The sequence below is a fragment of the Falco cherrug genome, chromosome 7 (assembly GCF_023634085.1).
Source record: "Falco cherrug isolate bFalChe1 chromosome 7, bFalChe1.pri, whole genome shotgun sequence".
In the NCBI taxonomy this organism is placed as follows: domain Eukaryota; kingdom Metazoa; phylum Chordata; class Aves; order Falconiformes; family Falconidae; genus Falco; species Falco cherrug.
Genome location: NC_073703.1, coordinates 747,198 through 771,707, shown reverse-complemented (window position 1 = coordinate 771,707; position 24,510 = coordinate 747,198). Strand labels below are relative to the sequence as shown.

General features: G+C 48.9%; 1 protein-coding gene across 6 annotated transcripts in view; it reads left to right on the top strand.

Moving 5' to 3' along the window:
- CPEB1 (cytoplasmic polyadenylation element binding protein 1) overlaps window positions 1-24,510 on the top strand; it is a 42,409-nt gene that overhangs the window by 6,710 nt on the left and 11,189 nt on the right. For 2 of the 6 annotated variants that reach the window (XM_055717202.1, XM_055717201.1), the window contains exon 3: window positions 9,051-9,239. In XM_055717202.1, the coding sequence (XP_055573177.1) occupies window positions 9,051-9,239 (189 nt within the window). The other 4 variants (XM_027802852.2, XM_027802853.2, XM_027802854.2 and 1 more) reach the window with 4 other exon arrangements.

Genomic DNA, 24,510 nt, shown 5'->3' with positions numbered 1-24,510 from the left:
TAGGGTCAATAAACACTTTGGCCATTATTGGAAAATGACCCTCTGGACTTGTCCCAAAACAAAGTGGGAAGGGAAAAACCTCACCAGATGGTGACCTTGCAGCCTGCTGTAGGTGAAGCTTTCTCTGCAGTCCCTTGGAAACAGGGTTGTCTTCTGCTAGTGGTTAATCTTGAGTTTTAATCAAATGGATGTCTGGGCATCCTGTGGGGCTGTTTGATGCTTATACTGTGCAACTTTGTTCTGGACTAGCAAAATGACTGCTACTAGATGACTTACAGTGCAGCTTAATCTCCCGGGTATTTGAAGGGTTTAGCACTGTGGACGAGGGGCTGATCTGGCCACGTGATCCTGTGCTGGCATTGCAGAATTGCCAGAGGAAGTGAATCGTTTGCTTCGAGGTATGGATCTATAGCTGTAGCATCGCTTGAAATGTGCGTAGTAAAACGGTATTGGAGGATATGCTGGCTACTCCTGAGCAGTTGCATAGTGAATATTAACTAATTCAGGTCAGTGGCGTGGTTAGTGGTGCATTTTTAGAGATTTGCTGTTGTACTGAGCTGTTCAGACTTTTTTTGTCCCTTGGCACGGTAGTAGTCAGTATTGTATCTGATCTTGATGCACTGGAAGCATAAGGGAGGAGTAAACCTAAGTATTTTCCTTTATCTCCTTACATTGAGCTCATGAAAAAGGTTTTTTTCTGGCTGCCTTGTTGAAATCTTAGCTATAGCCCTTCATGTTCTGTGTATGATTTGAAATGAGTGTGTTCCCTAATTAAGTTTCAGCTTACTTGCTGAAGTTAACATTATTGATAAAGGAGCCATCCCTGTCCACTAGAGCAGATTCATCCTGGGAAGATGTGGGTTAGTTCTGGGTTTAGAGCTGGCACATCAATTTTAATTTGCAGTACTGTCTTCCAGATTTCTAAAGCTCTTCTTTGAGGGACTGTGGTATTCACCTGGCAATGAAAAGAACCTGCTTACTGACCTGCTGCATGTAAATCTCTGCTTGGTCTGTCAGTTACTGTGATGTTTCTAATGAACATTTGGAGCAGAGGGTCTTGCTGGGTGTGGAACTACTGAGAAGTGGTGACTTGATTGGAAACTAGGTGAATTTCCCTTAAGTGTTGTTAAACAGTTTGTGTTTCAGGCTGTCATTGAGTAACTTCTATGGAAGACCTCTTGAAGGACAAGTACAATGGGACTTGCATGTAAAAAAGGGAGGCAAACATTATTTCTGCTGCAGGGCAACCAAAGTTTGTGTTTTTTGGGATATCCTAAGCAGCTGCTCTTCTTCCTGATGTAGAAGTTGAGGCCAGCCTCACATGTGAGTGCTGGCTGCTTGCATAGCCACTTGTACAGCATGGGGACCCTGCTCAGCTTTAGTTAACCTGACACGAGGCTTGTATTAGATCTCTTGTGCAATGGTACAGATGCTTGTGATGGCATGAGGAAGAGGCTTGCTTGCTTCCCAAAGGATGCTAAGCAATGCTGAGCCAGGGCTAGGAAGTGGCTGCCTTGGGTGCCCTCACCATTTAGGCTAATGGCAACGTGTGATCTTTCAGAAGGTGCCTCTGGGCTATACAAGAGACTGATAGTGTACAACCTGAGCTACCCTGGCCAGGCCAGCAGTTATCAGACATAAATATGTGAATGAGTCAGCATGTGCCAGTGCATCAGCAGTTTGGAGTTACTAGTCTACTTGGAGTCCCAGCCTTGTTTTGTTAGCATCAGTTAGGACCTCTCAGCAGGTAATGAGGGCCTGAATGCAGCAGTCCTGCAAGCTTTCTTCTGTCTCTGGATCAGAAAAGTGCATGAGCTGCTTCTACTTAATGTATTGCTAATGAGCATTTTCTCCATGAAGAAGCTGGCACTGTCAGCAAGGTTGTGAATCCTAGGACAGCTGTGATATGCAAATGGGGAGGTGCTTCGGTGCTTGGACCCTGGCCTAGGTTGTGGCAGACTTCTGCAGAAATTCCTGCCTGGTGGCTGTCAGGCTGAGCATCTGAATATAATGCAGCTGACTGCCCCCTGTACTGGGCAGATGGTTTATCCCAAAGCAGGCTGTTGAAGCAGTTTACCATGCTTTTGAGTGAAAAAGATGAGACTTTGCAGGACCAGTGTCTTGCCTTCAATCAGCCTGGCTTCTGGGTAGGTGACCAATGGAGCAAAGACCCTTGATCTCACGTGGTCTTGTCACTGCTCTGAGGTAAATCACTTCTGAACAATTTTGTGAGTCTGTGGTGCTTTAACTCAGTGCAGGAACAATTTGTGTATTGCAGTTAGGCTATATTATCATGAAACTTGATGGCTTGGGCAATCTCAATGAGCCTGGAGACCCATCCTTAATGTAGTAGCTATAACAGGTGAAAGGTCTGTCTTTTTACAACTTAAACTCTTTTGGTGGGAGAGCTTGTGGAAATAATTGTACTTCAATCAATTCATGGTCCTTCCAGCTTTTTCATTGTCTTCCTCAGGTCAAACTAAATTTATCCTGGATTGGACTTGTGTTTAAGAAGCCCCTTTCAGCATTAAGAGGATTACATGTGGTAGGGAAGGGATGGCAGAAGTTCATGACCTTTCACTAATGCTATTGGGGAAACACGTGTGAAGACACCTTACTTGGTATGATGAGGTGCACAGCAAGATGATGCTGATGAGATCAGTACAGCAGCAGTCTGAGCAATGTGAGAGAACGAGCTTATTCAGCAGTCCTGGATCAACACAGTTGGAGAGCTATCCAGAGCTGTGTGGCAGAAGGGACTGCCACTGCAGATTTAGCTTGCCATACCTAATGTTAAATATCTGTAAAGATCAGTTTGCAGTTAATGATAATCCTTGGTGAAGTTAGTTGCCTTGTCAAAACGATCTGAGTTGTCAGGCCCAGCCTGACCACTGCCGCAGTGGTTCATGGGTGCTGGCTCCAGGAGTTCCCCAAGCACTAGGCTTAGGTTGCTAGCCCAAACCAAAGGGTACAGTGCAGCAGTGTGGTGAAAGCTGTAATTGTAGAACCTGTCTCATAGCTTCTGGGACAGGATCGCATGGTGCTTCAAAACACCTGCCTTTGAAGCAGGTTCAGCCTTCTCTGAAAAAAGGCATAACTGCCTCAGCAAGGTTGTGTGTAGTGCAGACATGAACCATTAGTGGTTTTTTAGTGTCATGTTGGAGGTGGGAGAGAGAATGTGGCCTTGATAGAGGCAGGAGTCAACATCTACCACCAGCTCAGCTCCTGCCAGTGATGGAGTGCAGCCTGTCCTTGAGAAACTGCTTCACAGAGAACATTGTTCTCTTCTCCCAGGTTTAAAGCTGATCCACATGTTCATCATGGGTCTGAATGAGACTGAGCAAAGTCAATTACTTGAGGGAGCAGGTAGTTTTTGTCAGGCTTTAAAGCTGGGCCTTGCTGTGGGGAAGTTGCTGGTATCAGATTTTAAAAAAATAACCCAACCCTAAACTGGCTTTTGAAATCATCATCCTGTTCTGTAGGCATGATTTCTAAGTAGAACAGTGAGTAAAGCTCCTGCTTTGGTTCTTGCATGCCCATTTACTCACCTGGCTAAACTGACTGGCTTCAACTGAAGGCAATGCTGGCTTAAAACAAATGGTTTGCAAGGATTGTAGGTACCCTAAATGTCCCAGCAGCACTGATCTTTCCTTTCATTAAGCTCTGCTCACTTAACTGAGATAAAGCAGCCATTATTTTGCTCTAAGTTGACAGTCCATTGTGTGAAGAAATGGGAGATGCTTAAGCGACTTCCTGTGGATGGGAGTGGCTTAAGGTGCCAAGTTCACTGTGAAGGCTGTTAGTTGTGGCCCATCAGGTCCTAATGATTCTCAGTGGCTGCTCTATTTAAGGAAAATTGAAGGACAAATGCAAAACCAGACTAGCTGATGTCTAAATTGGCTTACTGTTTGCTCTCAGCTGCAGTCAATGACCTATCACTTGTTTAGCCACCCAAAAAGTCCCCTCTAGTATAATGTAAATTCCTGTGCCCTGCAGCCATGAGGAAATAAGCCAGACAGTGCTAGATGCAGCTGACCTAATGTGTGTGGCCTTGCATGAGGGGACAAAATGTTATAAAACAGAGACTCAAAATGTAGCACTGCTTGCCTGGAGTGCATGGGGTTAATGGGGTTCCTGAGGCAGAGCAGAGCTCTGCTCTGTTAGCAGGAGTTCACCTGGAGCTGGCAGCTGGGAACAATTCTGCTTGCCCCAAATAAATGCTGTATGCCAGGAATGCACTTGCAGAGTGGTGAAATTGAATACCTGTGCCCCAGAAGAGGTGCATGGCTACTGCCTTTGGTTTTGGCCTTTTTATTTTAAGTGTCACATTAATAGGTGTTTTCCTACATTGGTACAATGCTTTTCTGTACTGGAAAGTAGCTCTAGTAAATGTTTGTTTTTTCATCAGATCTGCAAATGGAGGCAGATTGTGGTGTTCTGCAGACAGCAGGGACTTGGCCTTGAGCTGTTGCACTCTGTGGTGGTCACAAATTGGATGGTGTAGCTGAAGATCCATCAAGTTTCCTGACAAAACGTGCTCTGTCATTCAAGTTTTGGTGCTATAATCCCGTGGCAGTCTCTCTTTTGGAAGAGGTAGACAGAGCAGCAAGGCTGGTCACAGTGCCCTCTTCCTTAGTTTAAGTAGTTGTTTGCCAGCTGTTCCAGTGTCTGTGGTAATGGGAATAGGGCAGACTTCTTCATCTGGCTGTGAAATGGGTTGTGCAGCAGCAAGTGTTTCTACTTGAGGAATCTTTCAGATTACAGGGAAGATGCTTAGTTGTGTATCAAAACTTCTTGTAACTAGCAGGTTTATGCTCAACAAGCTTTGCTAAGACCCTGATGATCCCCACTGTACTTTTGGGATACAATTGGCTCATCCTCTAAAAGCTTTCAGTTGAGATGTGCTGCTTTAGTGTGCAAAATGTACTTGAGAAGCTTAATTTTCAGGGATGTGCTTCCCAGCCTTTACAACTGGAGGTGTAAAGGGGTGTGAAAGGCAAAACTGTTTCTGCTGTGAGCTGCCTTCCTGTTTGTGGTGTGAAGGCTGCAGGAATGCTGGCCTTGCCTCTTCTCTGCGTTTCATTTGGAAGTTCAGCCTTGGTCAGAGCTCTAGTTCACAACATAGCTGCACACAGAGGTGAGTCTGGTTTTGTCATTGAACAGAGTTTACAGCTGTTGTGCTTATTTTTCCCCTGCTCTGTACACTCAGGGGCCTCTTTCTTGGAGGGGTTTCCTCTGTATTTGGGCTCTGCTAGAAATTAGCATGTGGGAGCAAAGGGAGACCTCTTCATGGCTGTGGAGGTGGTGGGAGTGGGATCTAGCTTACTTTGTTCATGTTTGCTTGACCATTCTGTTTCCTTCTTTCTCTGTATTTTTCCAGTTAAGATAAAACCCATTTGCTGGATTTTTAGCTGGCTTTGCAAATGGCCTAGGTCTGGAGGGCTCAAATATCTGAATGTCTCTGAGCTTGATTGAAGCATCAACTTTCAAGACTGATGGCACAGATGCTGGTGCCATGGGATGGGGACTGGATCACACTCTGTTCTCCCCATGCTACCTTAACCCACCTGCCACAAACTGCCTGTGGATCACAGCTCCTGGTGCCAGTCCCTGCTTGTCCCTTCTGTGCAGGCTGAGGCTGTAATTTTCTAAATATTTTCCTGTTTCAAATGCCTGGTTGATGCAGCCACACTGCATACCAGATCAGGGGAATGAGCCAGGCTTAAAACTAACTCCCTGTGGCTTGGTTTTAACCAGATCAGCTCCCCAGCCCAGCTTCCTGTGTGGAAACTAATCTGCCTAAACTGGTGTAAGTGGGGATGGAGTGCTGGGGTGGGGACAAGTGGCTGGGGCTGTAGCTTGTGTAAGCTGTCTGGGCTGGTAGGGTTTAACTGCAGGTTAAGAACTGAACTGTGTGGAGATGCTTGTCTTTAAGAAGCCTTTGAAATGTCTTAAATGCAGTGCTAACACTTGAAGGCAGAAAAACGCAGCTTTTTTGCCCAAGCAGTATGGAAAGTTGTCCAGCCTGTGCTGTGTCCTGGCTCCAGGGATCTCCTGAATAGACAGGAGGATGTCATCCAGGAGAGCTGCCTGCTCTGAGACGGGGACAGGAATGTTTCACTGTGGGCTTTCTTCTCATGATGCTGTTGAAATCAAACCTTACCGGCTCAGGGGGTGGGAGCTCAGTCTCTCTTAAACACTCGGGCACAAGCCCAGCACAGTGTGGCTCCCTCTGCCAGGATGGTTGGCTTCCAGTGGCAGCTCCAGGGAAAAATCCAGGTTGGAAAGACTCATGCTGGTTCTTGGGGCTTGGAAAAGTCTGTGACGAAGTATTTGGGCTGGACTGTGTCAGGTTGCAAAGTGAAATTGTTTAATATTTTGTAGACATTTACTTATTCATAACTTGAGGTTATGACTCTGTAGACTGAATTTTTGTAGGAAATTAATTCTTCCTGCCCTAGTAGCCTATTATTTTTGTCTGCCTTCAACAGTTGATTGCTTTGTAACAAATTTCCAGACTTGGAATTTTAAAAAAACTATTCCAGAAATCTGTTTAAATTCTAGTTAAGCTGCTGTTTTTCCTTGATGACCATTACCTGTCTTTCAGTGTGGCTGGGAGTGTTAAAGGGGGAAGCAGGCTTGTGCTGGCTGTTTGCTTCAGGTGGGAAAAGGCCTAATTAAAAAATGCTGGTTATCTAAGCAAATACTACTCTGTGCTTCAGTAGTTGTAACTGAATTGCAGGAGCTTGTCTTTAATACAGATTGAAGTCATCAGAGGGAAACATAGATCTCTTGAACTTGAATCTGATTGGGATCAATTAAGCAAAACAGCTTATTTCCTGAAAAATGCACATAACTGGGCAAAATGTGGCTGGATGCTGTGAAGTGAGTGCTTCCTGTAACTGATAAATCTGTTCACTATTTTCCTTGTTTCTTCAGTGGTGGGTTTCATCCAAGATCTTGGATCCAGGTGGGATTCAAGTTCTGCTGTCTGTCAATGTTCTGTTTGTGTCCATGCTCCCTAGAAGATGAAACTTGGAGGGAATTAATCTTGAAGACGGCATAACGCCTAGCAAGATCCTGGTCCCCAAAGGGAAGGTAGCCTCCTACTGCCAGGGGTCTGGGCTAGAGTGTGGCACTTCTGCATTTTCATAAACACAGAAATGTTACATATGCATATGGGCAAGTCATGGTTGCTGTGGGAACTGAGTAGTCTGAGCAATATGCCTTTATCCTCTCCTCCCTACAGCTGCATTATAAGTGTTTTTAGGGCCTGTCCAAAACAAGCAATCTGAAAACTATGCTGGAAGAATTAATGCAGTGAAATTCTGTGCTGAAGATGCAGCATGATGCTTTTGGAGGAATATTTGATGATGTTACAGGTGCTTGATAGTAATGTGACTGAATTGGTACTACAGCTTTTTCTTCCTACTCCCCTAGTAGTACTAGTAAAAACACCCAACCCTGGTGGATGCTATTCTGATGAAGTGCTGTGGAGGAGGCTGCAGCTGGGAGGGGTGAAGGCAGCATGCTGCCAGCAGGTATAGCTCTAGCTGCTCTCATCTTGACTGCAGTGCTTCAGCCCCCTTGCTGTCATCTGGGAATGTTGGTGCTTCCCAGATCACCATGGGGCAAAGGTGTGGCGTCCTGCTTCTGGTGGCTGCAGCAGCCTGTTTCTCATGTAGGGTGCCACCAGCCATTGCCTGGACTTTGCTAGGTCATGGGCAACGAAGTGGCACAGGATGTGGAAAAGGAGGCCAGGAACACTGTCAGGCTGTCTGGGGTGGCTGGGACTGCACATGAGGGATAACGTGACAGGCTGGAGTCACTGCAGTGCCTGGCTGAGGAGCCGGGAGTGGTGTGTGTGAGGTGTACATCTGATGGCACAGTGGGAGGGTGTGGGGGCAGGGGGAGGAGGAGGAGACAGCTGCTGCTGCTTGGTATCTGGCTTATAAATGCCCTCTGACTCAGATTTTGGGTAACACAGCTGAGCATCTTGTGGTTTCAACAGCCCCCAGATCCCCACATTAAACTGGAATTCTTAGACTATGAACCTGCTGTGTTTCCTTAGGCTGTTGGCACAGGCTTAAACAGAGGTGAGAATCTGGTGTCTCAAGTACTGTAAGCTTGTGAACACCCTGCAGGGGAGGGGAGGGCTGGGAAGCAGGGGGACCAGGCAGGCGGAAGGTAAACAGGCCATGAAAAATTCCTGATGTGAAATGGGTCCTGTGCTCCAGCCAGTCCTCCTCTTCCTGCACCAGCATGGTGTGCCTGCTTAGGCTGGACCTGGGATAATGGGCTTCTCTCTGGGTAGTGGGGGGGGTTTGAAGGTTATCCTTGTTACTCAGTGGTAAACAATGCAGAGTCAGTGAGGCACGGTGGCCAAGTTGAACCAAATAGATTATGCTAGCAGAATTGTGAAGCTTTGCATTGGGCTCTGAACTGGAGCCAGCAGCTGGAGTCTGTCCAGGACTAAAGTGTTTTTTGGGTTTTGTGGGTGGAGGGAGGCGGGGACAGGAGAGCTGGGTAGCACTAAAACTGTCTGCTCTGTCGCTGCTGCTGCTATCATCGTTGCTGGGGGGATTGCTGCCTCAAGCCTGTCGTCTGCCGTGCCGTATTGTGGAGCCCTGCTTTTGTGCTGCCTGCCTCCCTTGACTTACTGGAGCTGCACCTCTCTCCTCCTGCCTGCCGTCTTTTGGGGGAAATCTTATCCTTTCTTCTTACCTTTATTTTGTAAGAGCTGATGCAGTTCTCTTGCATGGCTGAGTGACGTCACTGTCAGCACAGTAAGCATCAGCAGCCTGGTCACATGCTGACCCAGTCAGTAATGCAGACGGGATAGGAAGGTGGAGGGGCTGAGGGGGGTGGGGGACTGGTTTCTGGACATATGGTAGCCCTCCCTTTTGGGGTGCAACTGCTAGTTGCAGAAGCCGTGGCTTCAGAGCAGCACGAGACCTGGCTCGGGGCTTAACGCTTCGGAAAACTCCTTCTTTAAAAAGAAAAAAGCAGCCCTGAACTCTCAAGCTTCTGTTTGTTCTCAATCTGAGCAGACTTCCAGGACTGTGAAGAAGCAGTGGCAAGCAGGATGCTTTTCCCCACGTCCACGCAAGAGTCTTCCCATGGCCTCCCAGACACCAACGATCTGTGCCTTGGCCTGCAGTCCCTCAACCTGACAGGGTGGGACAGACCCTGGAGCACCCAGGACTCTGATGCTGCAGCACAAACCAGCACACAGTCCGGTGAGTCTGCTGACACACACAGCAACAGTTGTTGGATTCCTTTAATTTTTTTGGCCAATTTAAAGCTAATGTGGAGTGATTTGCTTGTGTAACAGGGTGCTGGCAGTTACTGATGGGAGCTTCTCAACCCATAATGCTTGTGTAATGTGGTAGTTGAGTTGGGGAGGCTGTGGCTGACTGTGCCACAGCCCCCTCTGCTCTGCTGCTAGTTCACTGCAGACAAGAAGTGCCCAGGCTTATCTTTTGCTTGGTGCTGTAATGCTGGTGGAGGAACAACCTCACTGAGAGAGCAGAAATCCTCTCCCTGCATTTGGAGGGAGTGGGTGGGGGATGTGGTGTCAGGAGGCTGAACATGCTGGGTAGGAGTGAGGCTGAACTTTGCTCCAGCAGCCTGAGAAAATCCCTGGTGGCAGGTAGCTCTGCAGGTGGGGGCAGGGGGTGTGCTTGCAGAGGGACCCCTCTGCCCAACTGTAAAAGTCCAGGCAGCACCACTCATTCCCGTGCTACAGCAGCGGCAGCGCTGCCTGCTGAACTCTGCCTGTGGGGTGTGGTAGGTGCAGCTGGCACCTGACTAACAACTTCAACTGGCAGCTCACAGGCTGGGTGGAAGACTTGGAGGGATCCTTCTCCACTCCCACGTTTGACTAGAAATAGCGGTCTGTGACTAGCTGGAGGAGATGCAGTGGAATGGCTTCTTGTTTTAACTCTTTTGGTCCAGCACAAACCTATGTGATTGCAGGGTGTGGGCTTGCAGCCACATGCTGCTGGCTGATTTGCCCTTCCCCCTCAATCCTCTCTGGTTTGGTTCTAAAGCTGTGATTGTATGGGGAGTTTTTGGGGTGCTGGGTGCTTTGCCTGGAGTGATGCAGGGTTCAGTTAACTCTTTGAGAGGCACCAGCCTTCTCTGTAAAATCACTGGAGGAGAAAGGAGTGCTGTATGTGCAAACTTAATGCTTCTCTGGCCTGATGACAGAGCAGGGGGTGTAAAACACAGGAAAGAGTTAATTTCCTAGGCTTTGAGGGCTGTAAAAAACAGTTTCACAAATGGTAGTGTGTTCGTTCAAGTATCAGTCCGTGGAAAGATCTAGTGCTTTGGCAGAGTTTGTACAAGTTCAGCCTGGTTGCTACAGAAACTCATCCCTTTATAGCAGCATGCTGCTGCTTTGTTGAAAGGGTAGTGCATCTCTGCACAGACTTGGGTGACACAGGAGGCCCCAGGCGTAAAGTTGTTGCTGACAGGAATGTAGATAGCTTCTGGGGTGGGCTGGGCAGTGTGATTTGCCCATATAGGTGTTTGTGGGGGCAAGGGGGTGCTGTCAACCACCTCTAATGTCCAGGGGATGCTGCCCTCTGGATAGGAAGTACTTCTGGGACAGAGCCCTGAATGTTGCTGCATGAATTGTAAAACAAAATAAATAAAAAAAATCACTTGTGGGGTAGTAGAGATTGAAATGGCAGCTTCCTTAGCACAGCTCGCTTGAGTTTCTGTATTTGATTTCCACAAGAGTTGGTGTGCAGGCCCTAGCACAGGCACTTGGGGTATGCTTGCAGTCAGGCTGCAGTAGCTTTACCAAGCCTTGCTGTGCTCCAGCACGTGGTCCTGTGGGCTTCCCCTAATGAACCAGGGAATACCACACACTCAGTATCTGTCATCCTTTTGTTGCTAGGTGAAACCTTGAAGGAGGAGGGAGAAATGGAAGTTACTAGTGTGCAGTGGGCTGAACAGGTGCCTTGTGCTGTGCACTGAGCCCCTTATGGTTGTTGGCAGACTATGGGGCACTGAACCTGTTATAGGATCCTTAATGTAAAGAGTACAGTTAAAGCAGGCAACATCCATACGGAATGCTCCTGCTGCTAACAACCATGACACCCGCAGCTTGGTGCACAGTGGTGCTGCAGAACAAGGGCTGTCACACAGAGGCGGCTGCTCTGTGCGGATGTCCCAGCCCCACCTGATCCACTGTAGCAGTCTCCAGCGCTCTCTTGGCCAGCTTCCTGCCAGGCTGCCTTGGCAGAGCACGGATGTCTCTGCAGTGCTCTGGCAGGCAAGCAAGTAGTGCTCACACAAGCCTGTGGTAGGCTTTGCACCTCACAGGTTGGGTGGTGGGGCCAGGTAGACACTGGTAGTGGTGGAGGTTCACTTTCACAAATTAAGGGGCTTGTGGTTTTGGGAGGAAGATTCAGTTGAAGATGATCTGAAGGTGCTCTGGTGACCTCCCTGTTTGCAGAGGGTGTATCTGGTGTCAGGTGCCCCCGCTGACTGCAGTGCATTGTGCTGGAGCTTCTGCCTGCCGCAGAGGCCTGGGAAGAGCTGTAGAAAGGATCTAACCTCAAGCAGTGCCCTGGGCTCAGGTGATCTGCTCCTATTGGGTGTTTGTGACAACTTGTGCTAACAGCTGCTGGAAGATGGCACCCAATACTGTCTGGAGAGGCCTGTTTCCTCACTTCTCGCTCCTGGCAATTCTCTTCAGTACACAAAGCAGGGGGGATGGCTGGGGTGTAAATCCAGCCCAAATGCAGCTGTGCTGTTTCTGCAGAGGAGCCTCTGGCCTTTAGAGGCTGTGCAGAGGGTCTAGTGCTATATGGCTGGGGGTGTCAGGGTCCTGAGGCCACATTCTCCTCTTCAGTCCCACCCCTCCTTTCTTGGGCGTGTGGCAGCTGGGCTAGGAGTGCTCCCTGGTCTGGGCTGCTGTTACTCCTGCTCAAAGAGCTGTGGGGATGATGTACACTGGCTCGAGAAGTGAGAGGAGCTGATAGCTGTGCGCAGCTGATGTACTGCTTCAGCCTGCCTACAACCTCTCATGTCTGCAGAACCTCATCTTTCCTTCTTTCATAAGGGCCCTGGAGTGGTCATGCAGAGCTCCTTAGCAGGGGAGATCTTGTAGTTCAGGAGTGTTTTCTGACAGGCTGTGAAACAGTCCTCTCTGGGTGGCAGAGGAGTGTCTGAAAGCTGTATGGATCTGAGGAGTCAGCAGATGCCAGTGCTGCCAGGAGGCCTAGCTGTGCTGTAACAGAAAGAGGGAAGATGTGGACAGGGTGCTGCTGTGTCCAGAGGTTCCTGATGTGCAGTGCTGAGGCCTGGGAGGGTGCAGCTGGGGTCTCCATCAGGGTGTCCTGAGAGCAGGTGAGGCTGCATTGGTGCTGGGCTGTCTCTAGGTTCTTCCCTAAGGAAGGGATGGCGCTGCCAAGCAAAGCTGTTGCGCTGCTGGTGCCCAAGCATTTGGAAGGTTCCAGCAGTGACTCAGCTGTGCGGATCCATGGGGAGATGGCTGGGGATTTTTTTTGCATTTCCACCCTTCCAAAACAACCATCTAACAGTCAGGCTAAAAATATTGCTAATGGGGTCCCCTGCTGTACCTGTGCTCAAGTACTGATGAGCTGGGACCTCCTCTCCTGTCTGTGTAGTCCTTGCCAGTGTGTAGATTTTTGAGCCTGGGAGGGACCCTTGACTGCAAACCCTTCTGGTGTCACCTTGCATTCCCAGGGGCAGTGTCACCATGTAGCTTGGTGCAGTGGCATCAGGTAGGTGCCTGCTGCTGGCTGGATCTGTGCTGGAGGAGGCTGGAGAACAGCGGGGCTGGTTTGTACACTCTGATCCTGCTTGTGTCCCTGCTTCTTGAAGGGCTGCTGAACCCCTTGCACCCAGGCAAGGTTATTTGTAATGAGTTTTCCTTCTGGGCCTGGCTCTGTAACACACTGAGGATGTGTGCTTAGCCCTTGAGAGCATACCAGATGTGTTGCCAGTTCCTGAAGCTGGTGTCTGGAGAGAGCCTCTCTGGGAGGCCAGCAGCTGCTGCAGGCTTAAGCCGCCTGCATTTATTTGCCATAGGATTGAACTGCTGTCTCGTAGCAGGAAAGGAATCTCAAATCTGCTGCTGCCACTAGATCTGTCAGGCTGGAAATACTTAAGCAAGTCCCAGGAACCTGCTCTGTGACCTGGGGAGGGGCTTTTGCAGGAAACTGGCCTTGAACACTTCCAGTCCTGCCATTCCTAGCTGTGTTTTTTTGAGGCAGCATTTCCCCTTATTTAAAGTAGCCTCATAGTAGGTAGATGCTTGTGTTAAGACCTTAGAGTTCATGACTCTGCAGAGGCAAGGAAGGGTTAAGTGAATTGGGACTGCCCTTGATGGTATCCTTTACCTTCACTGTCCTGTTCCTCAAGGAGCACAAGCAAATGGGGTCTTGATCCAGTTTTTGCCTGGAGAACAGGTGACAGCAGTACACAAGCAGATCCATGTGTGGATTTTGGGTCTCCCTGCCTGTTTTTTAGCCTGTGTGCCAGCTGCTTGGTCTGGCTGGTCTGTCCTGCCCTACATCGGGAGCCTGTCCCTATGTGGGACAGCAGACTTGCCTGCTGGGAAATCATCCAAAAACCAGTCTGTTAATACTAAGTATGCAGTGCTAACCTGCAAGGTGGTTTTGGAGGGATCAGCTCTTCTGAAGAGGATGTTGGTACCTCTAGATGAGCCCAGTCTGAGCAGGTGAGCTCTTCCTGATGTCAGGGGGACCACCTTGCTGTATCTGCCTCTCCACTTCTGTGACCCTAAAATGGCTTGTGCAGCAACAGATCTGAGCTTTTCCTTGGATCTGCTCTTGAGACTGCGGCTCCAGCCTTGTCCATGCCCTCTCCAGTGTGGCTGCTGCTGTCTCACTCCCTAGTCTGCAAGGTTACAGCTCCAGCCTCTCTGGTGCTGGAGAAATGGCCTGTGGTAGGGAAGCAACACAAAATCTTTCTAGCCTTTGGTTCTCCTGCTTCCCAGAGCACACCAACTTCTTTCTGCAATAAGCTTGAACATGCTGATTATCTGTAGTCGCTTCAAATTTACTAGGCTAGAACTGCAGGCAATCTGTTGTGCTTTGTCTGCAGAGATAGCTGAGGCCTCTGAGTACGAATCACTCAAGTCTTCAAGGCAAAACCCTATCTCTGAAGGACGAAAGAAAAGACCTGTTGCATAGAAGGAAGCACAGTTATTGTGGGCTCCTAGCCTTTCCTCTCAACAGCAGGAGGGATTTGTAAGCTGCTCCCCCAGGATGGTCTGTTTTCAGACTGTCCTCAAATATTGTGTGTGGTAGCAGGCACCTGAGGAAACACTCCCAAGTGAAAGTTGCTAATCAGTCTGAGGGTGGTTGTTGCTGGCAAGTACAACACAAGTTTCTGGCCTTCCTCAAGCTGTTGGTTTGAGTGTTCAGCTTCAGAGCTTGAGGAAGACCCTAGAGGGGCAGAGGGCTTGGACAAGGGAGGTCCTCCACATCACTTGCTGTTCTCCCTGGCTGTTTAGTTTGCTGCTAGGCTAACGTGTGCTGCAGCATGGTGCTAAGTACCTGCTCCATAGAGCTCTCCCTTGTGGCCCTCAGCAAGTCAGGGTTTCTCCCTGCTGATTAACCTATTGTCTTTTGGACAAGTGGCTTCAGAAGACAGTTGCTGCCTAGGTGTGCCTTCAGCTCTTGCATATTCCTGCTTGGCTGTGTGAAAATCCTTCTTGTGCTAGAGGAGGATTTCAGATCCTCATTCTGATGGAGGAGGGCTCAGCATCTGGGTGACTCCAGGTGGTCACCAGTGTCCAAGAAGGATTTTTTTTTCTGCTCTGTAGTGAAAGGGGAGCTTCAGGTCCACAGAGTGAGCACTTCACCCAGAATGAGATTCACTCAGATTTAAGCCAAAGTCTGCCTAGACAACTCAGTGAAAGGTTCCTTCATACTGCCGATGGTATGGCTGCTTATGCTGGAGCAGGGAGGCAAGACCACCTCTTGCTGGCCTCAGACCTGCACCTGATTCAGGCAAATGGGCAACCAAAGACTGGGTGGGGGGGTATCCTGAGCTCACAATGTTCTTGGTGTCCTTTGTTGCCTTGAAAGGAAGACAAGCTTTCCTGGCAGCTGTGCATTAAGCCCTAGTCCTTCTGGCTACTGTTCAGAGCTTAGTAGTAGAAGCACAGGTATGGTGGTGGTGCCTTCTGTATGGAGGTTAACTATGGCAATGTTGTCAGGGAGGAAGGCTGGGGGCTGGCTTGACTTGCACGATCTCCTGCTTGGTGGTTGTACTTCAGGAGCACCTGAGATGGCCTTACTAAAAGCTTGCCTCATGCCATCTTGTCTCTCTTAGGGCTTTTCTGCGGATGTACTTGGTGTGGATGCTTAATGGGCACTTGTTTCTTGAGCATGTTTCAGTAAGGGCTGCTCACACTCCATGGGCTGATTTCCCATCTGCTGGCTGGAGCTAGCTATGCTGTGGAGTAGAAAGCAGGGAGCACTTAATATCTGCAGACTGCTCATTCTTAACAGAATAAAATATGTATCAAACAAGTAAAACAAGTATCAAAACTGAGTTTGCAATTGGTTTCTAATGGAAGTTGCTCTTAATCCACCTCTTAAAGCTTCCATTTGAGCAGCTTCTCCAAAACAGATTTATTTTTATTTATGCTGATGCTGTAGAGTAGTAGAAGGTGCAAATAGGCAAGTAACTGGAGCAGGAACCTAACCAGCATTTCTGCTTGTATCCAGCTAGAATTGAAGTGGGTCAGGGCAGCCTCCAGGCTTGTGCTGGAGATTGCTTATGGGAGCAGGCACATACCACCCAAAACCCTCCCCTTGACTTCTGTCAGGGAAGGATGTTTTATTGTGGCCTCTAGAGCAGCCCTGAGGGCTGCCTGCTGCTGCCTGCATGCTCTGTGGAGGTTATCATGGGCGAGTGTGGGTGCAAGGAAGGCACAGACTTCTTAAGCATCTGATCCTGCTCAAAGCTGTTGGCGATGCAATGATAAAAACACTCCAGCAGTGGCAGATCTGCCACTTCATAGACGTGCTGACTGGTGTTCAGCAGCCTGGCAGTGCTGGTGTGTACAAATCTGGCTTGTGGAGCTTGCTTATAAGCTTTTGACTCAGGTTGTAGTCTAGAGCACATGCCTCTTGGCTAGCTCTTGAAGTAAGCCTTAACAAGCATGTTCCCTTCAGAGGAGAGCATTGGAGCTGCTGTTTGGTGGCTCTCAGCTGCCCTGTGCATCTACTGGCTTAGTCTTTCTCATTGTGATTCATGTCAGAGGTAGTAGCAGGGTGGTTTAATGTGCAAGCTCTGGTCTGGGGGAAGAGTCATCCCCAGAACTGTGCCAGTCAAAGATGGGGCAGCTAGTTCTTTCTCCAGCTCTTGTACTGCTATATGTCTAAGCAGCAGATGGGGTGCTTGTTTGCAGGGCAGAGCAGATGTGAAAGACTATCTGCTACATATTCATCAGTGGTAATATGGGAGCTTTCTAGAAGAGGCCCTGAATATGTGTTTTGGCTCTGTGCCTTTGTTACAACCTCCACAGTACATGCAGCTCTGTGTGCTTCCACTTGAAGCTGGGTAGAGGAACTGTCTGGACTTCAGCATGATTTCTGGTGCTGCTCTCCCAGGGTGCTTGGGCTGCCTGTTGCAGAAGGTAGGGGTGATGCCTGCTCCTCCCCTTCTCCAGCTCTGGTAGGACAGGCCCAAAGTTCAAAATCTGCTCCTGCCTCAGACCTGAGTTTGTCTCTGTGTCTGGGTACAGCATGCTGCCCTGATAACCAGGCTGTGTGGTGTGGTGTTGCAGCATGATCTGTCATTGTGGTGATACTAGGGGCAAGGCCAGCGAGCCAGTAGAGTGTTTGGCCTGTTTATACAGCTGAAATTAGTCTAATGGACTTCTCATGCCATGAATGCATGTGGGACTGCTGGAAGATGACCTCTTGGGCCTTCTACAGTGCTCTTGACAGGCTGTCTTTTTAGGGTGGTAGGGCAATTCAAGTTGGAAGGGACCACTTGAGGTTATGTGGTCCAACTTCTGGCTCAAAGCACATAAGAAAGCTGCTGAAGGGTCACAAAAGTAGCATAGCCCAAGGGGGCTACATAAACTAATTCATAGGCTGCCCCAGTATTCCCAGAACAAGGCCTGTTTAAATGGGCACCTGCACTGAGCTGGCTCTGAAATGATCTGCTTCTGAAAAGTGCCATGGTCCTTGAGCTGTCACAGCACAGATGGTGCTGCTGTGGGGCTGAATTGACAGTCTCCCAGAGGGTGTGGGCTGAGGGCAGGGGCGCTGAGCAGGGTATCTCCAGCTAGTGCTGCATCTTCCATCTCAGCACCTTGTACCCATGTCTCTGGGCTTACTTGCCTTCTGTGTAGTCCCTTAGGTGCTGACAAAACAGCTGAATCACAGGTGGTGTCTATGCTACTGCCAGCTCGGAGGCTGCTCTCAGACACAGCAGCAGCTGCCATCCATTTCAGGTGGCCATGGAGAAATGCCCAGCTTCCCTGCTTGCCCCTCTGGCTTGTTTTCTCTCTAGGAGTGCAGAGGGAAGGTGAAGCATAAACCTCTAAAGCTGTGATTCTCTACATGCCTCATGTAGACCCCCTGGAAGGTAGCTGGGAACCTGCAGGCATCACTGGTGGTGCTGGGTGTGCCAATCAAGTGATGAAGAAGGTGGCTTTATGCCAGTTGAATGAATACCTTAGTGAGGCTTGTGTGCAGTTTTTCAAATAAGATTGCACTTGGGGCTAAAGCCTGTCTTTTTTTAGTTTCTTTCTTTACTGCAGCCTGCTGCCTTGTCCAAAGCAGTATGGCCAACAGCCTGATCCCCCTCTAAAGAATATACCTTCTGCTAGAGGTAGTATCCTGATGGACTTGACACCCCACACATTGTGATGCAGCTGAGTAGTAAAAATGAGTCAGTCTCATCCTTGTTAGCATATGAAGTAACACATGCTGTGGAGTTTGCACCCTGGACATTGCAGCAGATAATTGAGAGGAATTTAGTACTTAAATATAAGTGTGTGTTCTTGAGGCTTGCAAAGCTGAAGCTTGTTGTGCAGAATTTGACCTGAATATGTTGGCTTTTAAATATCTCTGGGACTGATATATGTTAAAACCTGCTGTATTTCAATGTTCTCATCTTTTTAAAGATGAATACAGTTGTGGCAGTCTGCTTACACTTTTAATCCTGAATCGTGTTTTAGCTGTCTTTACTGATTTTTATATTTACCTTGGGCATCTGTTTTCCCTTCCCAGAAACACAGTAATAAACTCACTGCCGCGAGAAGCAGTGAGGCTTGTTGTCAGCCAGGTCCCACTCTCAGCACAGGAAGAAGACTTGTGCTCTCAAATGTTAATGCAATAAGCTTGTCTGTTCTGAGTTCTACTGCTGTTTCCATTTTTCAGGGCACGCTAGGGAAGTGACTTACTATCTTGGTGCCAGAACCAAGAATAGACCTCAGGTGTCCTAACTCTAATTCTGTGGTTCAGCTGTGGGATCATGCTGCCTTTTTTTATTCCCCTGCCCCCTTCTTAGCAAACCAGAAATAGCTCCCTGAATATCCTCAGTTCTTCTTTGCCCCAAATGAAGAATCTGTCAGGGCAGAGGTGGTTCTTTTGTAGTTCAGAAACAATAAAGGGCTGTGCCATCCTTATGTAGATGGTGATTACTGCTGGTTTGATCACATCTGCAGTTCTGGGAGCTGCTTTTCATGACAGTTGGCTCAAGATGGTTGAGAATTCTGTTGTGACATACAGCTCTGAAGAGGATGTGTGCCTTTGACTTCAGGTGGCTCTTCTCATAACAGCAGTGACTTTCTCCAATGGAGTGATGAGAGGATTTGAGCTGGCCATGTCTGGTGTGCTGCTTGGACAAGCTCTGAGGCCTAAAGACAGAGTTCCCTTCCACCTCTGGGCCCTGTCCCATGGCTGTTCCACTTAAGAGGAAGAAACCTCTGCCACTTCTCTTGCTGCAGCTTTTCCCTGATTCTTTGTGCACCTGTAAGAGCTTTGCTGTTCCTTCTAACTCTGTTAGAGTGAATAGAGGGGGCAATCCAATGTCTGCCTTCCCTGTGCCAAGCAAAGCCTGTTCCTGGACTGTGTGCTGCAGCCCCACATCTGTCACTGCAGCTTCTGCTGGGCTTGGTTCCTTGCTGGCTCCATGCAGGCAGCGCAAGGTCCCATGGCTGCAGGTGTGAAGTGCTAAAACTTCACTTAAGATTAGCCTGGAGTATTGATCACCCCTTCCGCTGTGATGAGTGGGTCCTGTTTTAAGTGGCTCTGTGCTTGTGTGTGATGGAGAGGGGAAAACTCACTCTGGTAGGTTGGCTGGCTGTGTCACTGCTGAGATGGTAACTGTGGCTGTAGGAGATGGTTAAGGTGCCCATTTGCCTTTCAGACATGCAAATGGTTTTCTTGCCATAAAGTTGCTTTGTGTCTGTAGGAGGTGCTTCTTTTTGGCTGACTAAAACATTCAGCCTGCTCCCACCCCACCAGGGCAGAGTCTGGCTGGGTGGTAAAAACTGCAGACGAGCTGTTTTTCTGGAACTGCAGCAGGCTATTGTTTAGGACATCAGCCTTTTTTTTTTTTCTTTACAAGCTTATTTGATGAATGACAAAAGAAACTGCACTGTGTTCAGTCTCCAGGGCCTAGGTCACACTGCTTCCCTCCTCCACTGCCCTGCCCCAAACATGCATACAGCTTCAGCCTCTGGGCATGGCAGGTGTCACTGAGTGGAAGCAGAAGCATGGTGGCACTGAAACCCAGCTCTTCTGCCCTGCTTCTCTTGGTAAGAGCTCTCCTATTGATCTCTTCGCCCCTGCCTCCACAAGGAGATCAAGGCAGAAGGGTAGACTTTCAGCACACGTAGCAGTTGATGGGTGAAGGGGAGGTCTTGACAGTCTGCCATCCTTCCTATGCTGAGTAATCTCCCAGCAGGCAAGCTTCTGGTATCTCCTCTCTGGACATTGAAATGTCCCTCTGTCTAACCTTGCTGGTGGTGGCAGCCAGGAAGAGTGACCCTCTGAAAGCCTCTGCATTGTAGACCTGCTTTAGAGAAGTCCTGGTCCCTTCTAAATAGACTTTTTCTAGCCCTGCAGCAAGCTTTTAAAGGCTGGAACATATCTTCAGAGCATGACTTCAAAAAGTGTGTGCATGTGCTCATTGTAGCACTCTGTGTCACTGCCAAACACAGTGTTGAACTGCCTGTGCATCAAGCATGCAGGTGCCAGACATTGCTGGTGGTGTCTGAATCCAGGGCCTGGCATGCTGTGCTGCTCAACAGGAGTTTGTGTGCACGCATGCAGGTACATGTGCCTTCGGGCTTGTGAAGATGCTGTGATGTGCGTCGCCCGATGTCAAATGCTATTTTCCTCTATGGAGAAGCTTCCACTGATGTTCTTATGGGGTGAGAGGGAGAACTTGAGGAAAAGGACCTGAACACCTGTAAGGTGGGAGGTGGGGTTTTTTGCTTTGGACCGGACTTGGTTTCTCAATAACTTGGCTGAAACTGATGCACCAAGGAGCAAAGAGCATCAGCACTGCTCTGCTAATGCACAGTTGCTTACTGGGCTGGGTGGTCACCTGCAGACCCAAGCTAAAGCAAAAGTACTTGTTAAGAGGACAGCTTAATGGTGACAGTTTTTTGTCAGCTCTAGCTGTCAGGAGTGTAAACTCAGTGGATGGTCTGTGTGTAGTGCTGCTCTTGTCTTAAGGTTTTATTCAAGGCACTAAAGTGTCATTTGTCATCAGCATGGTGGTAAGGTGGCTTATTTACTCAGAGCCCTTCCCTGAGCTGCCACCATTAGTAAGCATGGCTCCTTAGGGCTCATCTTTACATCCATCTCTTATAAAAAGGGCTTGGTCAAAACTACCAGGAAGGTCTAATTCTTAAATGGCTGCAAATTATGGTATGCAGGGAAGAAAGTGGTATGCTTCAAGGTCCTGGGCAGGTGCTGAAAACCTTAAATTGCAAGTCTACTCAGCACACAGAAGAATAAAAACTGATCTAAAACTGACTGGGTTGGGTGTATTGCTGTTGGGGTGTCTTTTGTAAGGTGCATGCTACGGATTGCAGCTTGTGCTAATGGAGCGATTTGCTTGACACTAGGTAAATTGATGCTGAATGTGGTAGCTCGGTGGTTGGTAACTGGATTTTAAAAGCTAATTTGGAGTCCACAGGACAGAGTTGGCCTGAAGAGCTGAAACCAGCTGAGCTGTGAAACCACCACCATGGGCTCAGTGTAGCTGGGTACTTCTGCAAAGTGTCTGCCTTGAGTGCAATGGGTCCAGACTCTTGTGTGTGCTCCCCTCAGTATCTTTAGGGCCTCCAGGATGATGCAAGAATTAAGAGGATATATTGCAACAGCATTGTGCTGATAGCATTTACTAGGGAAAGCTCAACTAAGGAGGAGGAGTGGTTCATAAAATGCTTGCTCTCTAGAGAGCAACCTGAGTGCCTACAAACTGGAAGAGTGCCATGCTGGTATCGAGACTGCTCCACAGAGCTCTTAAATCTGTCAGCGTTTGGCTGACATGCTCAAAGATGGAGCATGCTGGCTCTGAATCCAGTCATTAAAGCTGCAGCAGCAAGTCAAAAGTCAGAGCTGAGTTTCTATTAAAAGCTACATTTTTTGCTGTCCCCTGCAAAAGAGTGTTGGCATGTGCCTCTCTTGCAGCTCTGAGCAGAGGCGTGAAAAGTTCCAGAAGCCCTCTACAAACTGCTATGCTCTGGACAGCAGGGCCACTGTGTATGAGCAGATGAATGGGAATCATGGTGACCCTTGAGTTAAAATTTCCCTCATAAAGGTAAAAAAAATGTAGTTGTTCGCACTTAAGTTTTTTCCTTTAGTCTGAGTAGTTACCTGATGTTTGGTTCACTTTGGGATCTTCAGGGATGCTTTTGACACCAGAAACTTCTGATGCATCTTGCATGTGCATTGGGAATGTTTTTGTTTTCTCTTCTGCAAGCTGTCTGTTTGAGGCAGGAGACAAGTCCAACTTCCCTGAAAAAGCTGTGGGTTTGAGTGGCCCCAATGACTTGAGGGCTTTTTTAAGGTGAGCAACCTTTATCAGGCTCTTGTGTCCCATCCCCCAGGAGGAGGTTCAGTGGGTTAGAGCAGGATGCCTTTGGGTTTGAGGGGCTGAGAAACATGACCTGTACTTTACGTTGGTGTTGCCTGGGCTACCTGCAAAGGCTGGCTCCAGGGGACACAACCTGATTGCTAAGCAAGTGTAAAGGAAGAAAGGCCGAGCATGGCTCATGGCTTTTCCTCCTGATGTCTTTGTGAGTAACTGTAGGTACAAAGTGAAGCTGAGTCAGACCCACTGGCGTGACATGGGGTCTCCCACAAGCTCTGCGTAGCCCACAGAGCGTGTAATGGAGCGCTGCCCATGCAGACCTGTCAAAGCTCCTGGAGTGGATGAAATCCATCTGTGTTAACAGCAGGATGTCAGCACTTCCAGGACATGAGGTTAGGAGTGGGTCAGTTGTAGCCAGCAAGATTTTGTTTGGTAGGTGCTGAAACTTGGGTGCCCAGACAGTAGAACCCTTTAAAGGCCAGTAATTCTGCTACTTGAATGCACTCATACTGGCCTTACTGGTTTTTTGAGGTGCGGTGAGAGCTAAGCAGTCCTGGGAACAAATGTGTAAGCAGTGGCTGTAACAAGCCAGAGTGGTAGCAGAGGAGGGTGAAATAAGTGGGGCAGAGGAGTTGGACCCTGTAGTGCCTTTGGGAACTTCTGATAAGGCCCTGAACCCTTGCTGATGTATCCCAAAGAGCATTCTTGCCCTGTGTTCCCAATAACCAGGAGCTGAGGTGCAGGACAGCATTGCCTGGTAGCAGTCTGCATGGTGCTTGCTCCAGGTCTCTAGGAATGCTGTGCATACTGGGTCAGCACAGGGCTGCTCACTGCCTGGCATTACAAACCCACTGTGCTCGATGGCTGAGGAGGGTGTCAGTGCTGGAGCATTTGTCTGCAGTGAGACTTGGGCCATGAGATCAGCTGCCTTGCTTTGACTCTTCTACTGTTTAGTGACTAATCAGATTTTTGAGCCTGTTTAACAAATTCAGCTGTCTCCCTTGAACAATACACTGGCTGTATTTTTAAACACATCACGTGGCTTCAGAGAAGTCGGCAAACCAGCATAGTGCGGTTTGCCTGGGCTGGGAGATGCTCTGCCCTGCTCTGTGCTGTGACTAGGAGGGAGCAGTCTCCTCCCCAGCTCGAGCTGTCTACAGCGGCTTTCCCTCAGCTACCCACCGCTGCTGCTGGGGCTGCTGCCATCCAGGCTCTGCCCAGGGTAAGTACTGTTGGGCCAGTGAGCTGCTTTTGTGGCTGTGGGGCTGGGTGTAAGCACAAGTGCTACTGTCAGGGAGAGCCGGGCAAGTATTCAAAGGGCAGGAGGTCACTTTCCAAGTGCAGTCAGAGGTGAGTTCATGGTTCTGTGCTGTAGCCAAAATGAGTCTGAGCCTGGGGAAAACTGCAGGGGTAAGGCTCAGCAAATGTGGGCAGATGCTGTAACTGTGGCTGAGGGCTCCTGCAGACCAGCTCTGCCTTGGGTTGAGGTAGATGCTTCAAATAAAGGACTCACCTGTACCTGTCTGGGGTTTCTGTTGGTGTTGTGGGGCTTTTCCCTGTAGTGAGAGGCTAGAGCTGCTAGCTCCCCAGCAGGTATGCCATTGGATAATGCAGCTTGGAATGGGTATATCCCAGCATCTTGCTTTGGGCATGCTCAGCAGTTTTCTGACACTGAGTTAATACTAGTGTTTGACAGTAATGCACTTGAGCATGATGGTGGTTTTTTACTCACCTAGGCAGTGTTTTGGATTTCTTATCCTCTGCAAAGAGCCCCTGAAAATCTGGGTTATCAACTTCGTGGTCCTAGCTGGTTGAGATCAGGTGGGGCTGGAGGATGTCATGTGGATCCCAAGCTTGCTTTGCTGAAAACTGAAAGCTTCAGGGCAGGTTGCCTTGTTTTGCAGCCTTTGAATAATTAAAACAATTTCTGAATGTGTTGCTCTTTTCATTTGGTTTGGGGATACATTTAGCTTGCTGAGACTTGCTCCTTTTGAATAGAGCTGGCTGGTGTCGGGCCCCTGTGGGATCCCACATGGCTGAACCTGCAGTACATTCCCTCTCCTCCTGGGCGGCAGCTGGCCCCACACCACTGACCCACAGAGCAGGATGGGGCTTCCATGAGCCTTCAGTGGCCTGGTGCTCTGCTTGGGGGGGTGGCTCTGTTTGCAGGAAGGAATTTGCTTGCCTCTATTCTCCTCAGTGGGAGGAAAGCCTGCTGCTGTGCGAGGGAAGCAATCTGGCGCATACTTGTCTGTCGGCTCTTGGGCAAAGACCTGACCAGACAGGCTTGTTGTGAATGCATACTGGGGACAGTGCTCAGTGCTAGCCACTGACTGTGAAGTGTCTCTGTTGTCAGCAGGCCAGACTGGCACGTTGCTGGCTGCCTGTAGCCAGCTCCTGTCAGGACTGACGACATGTGTCCTACCT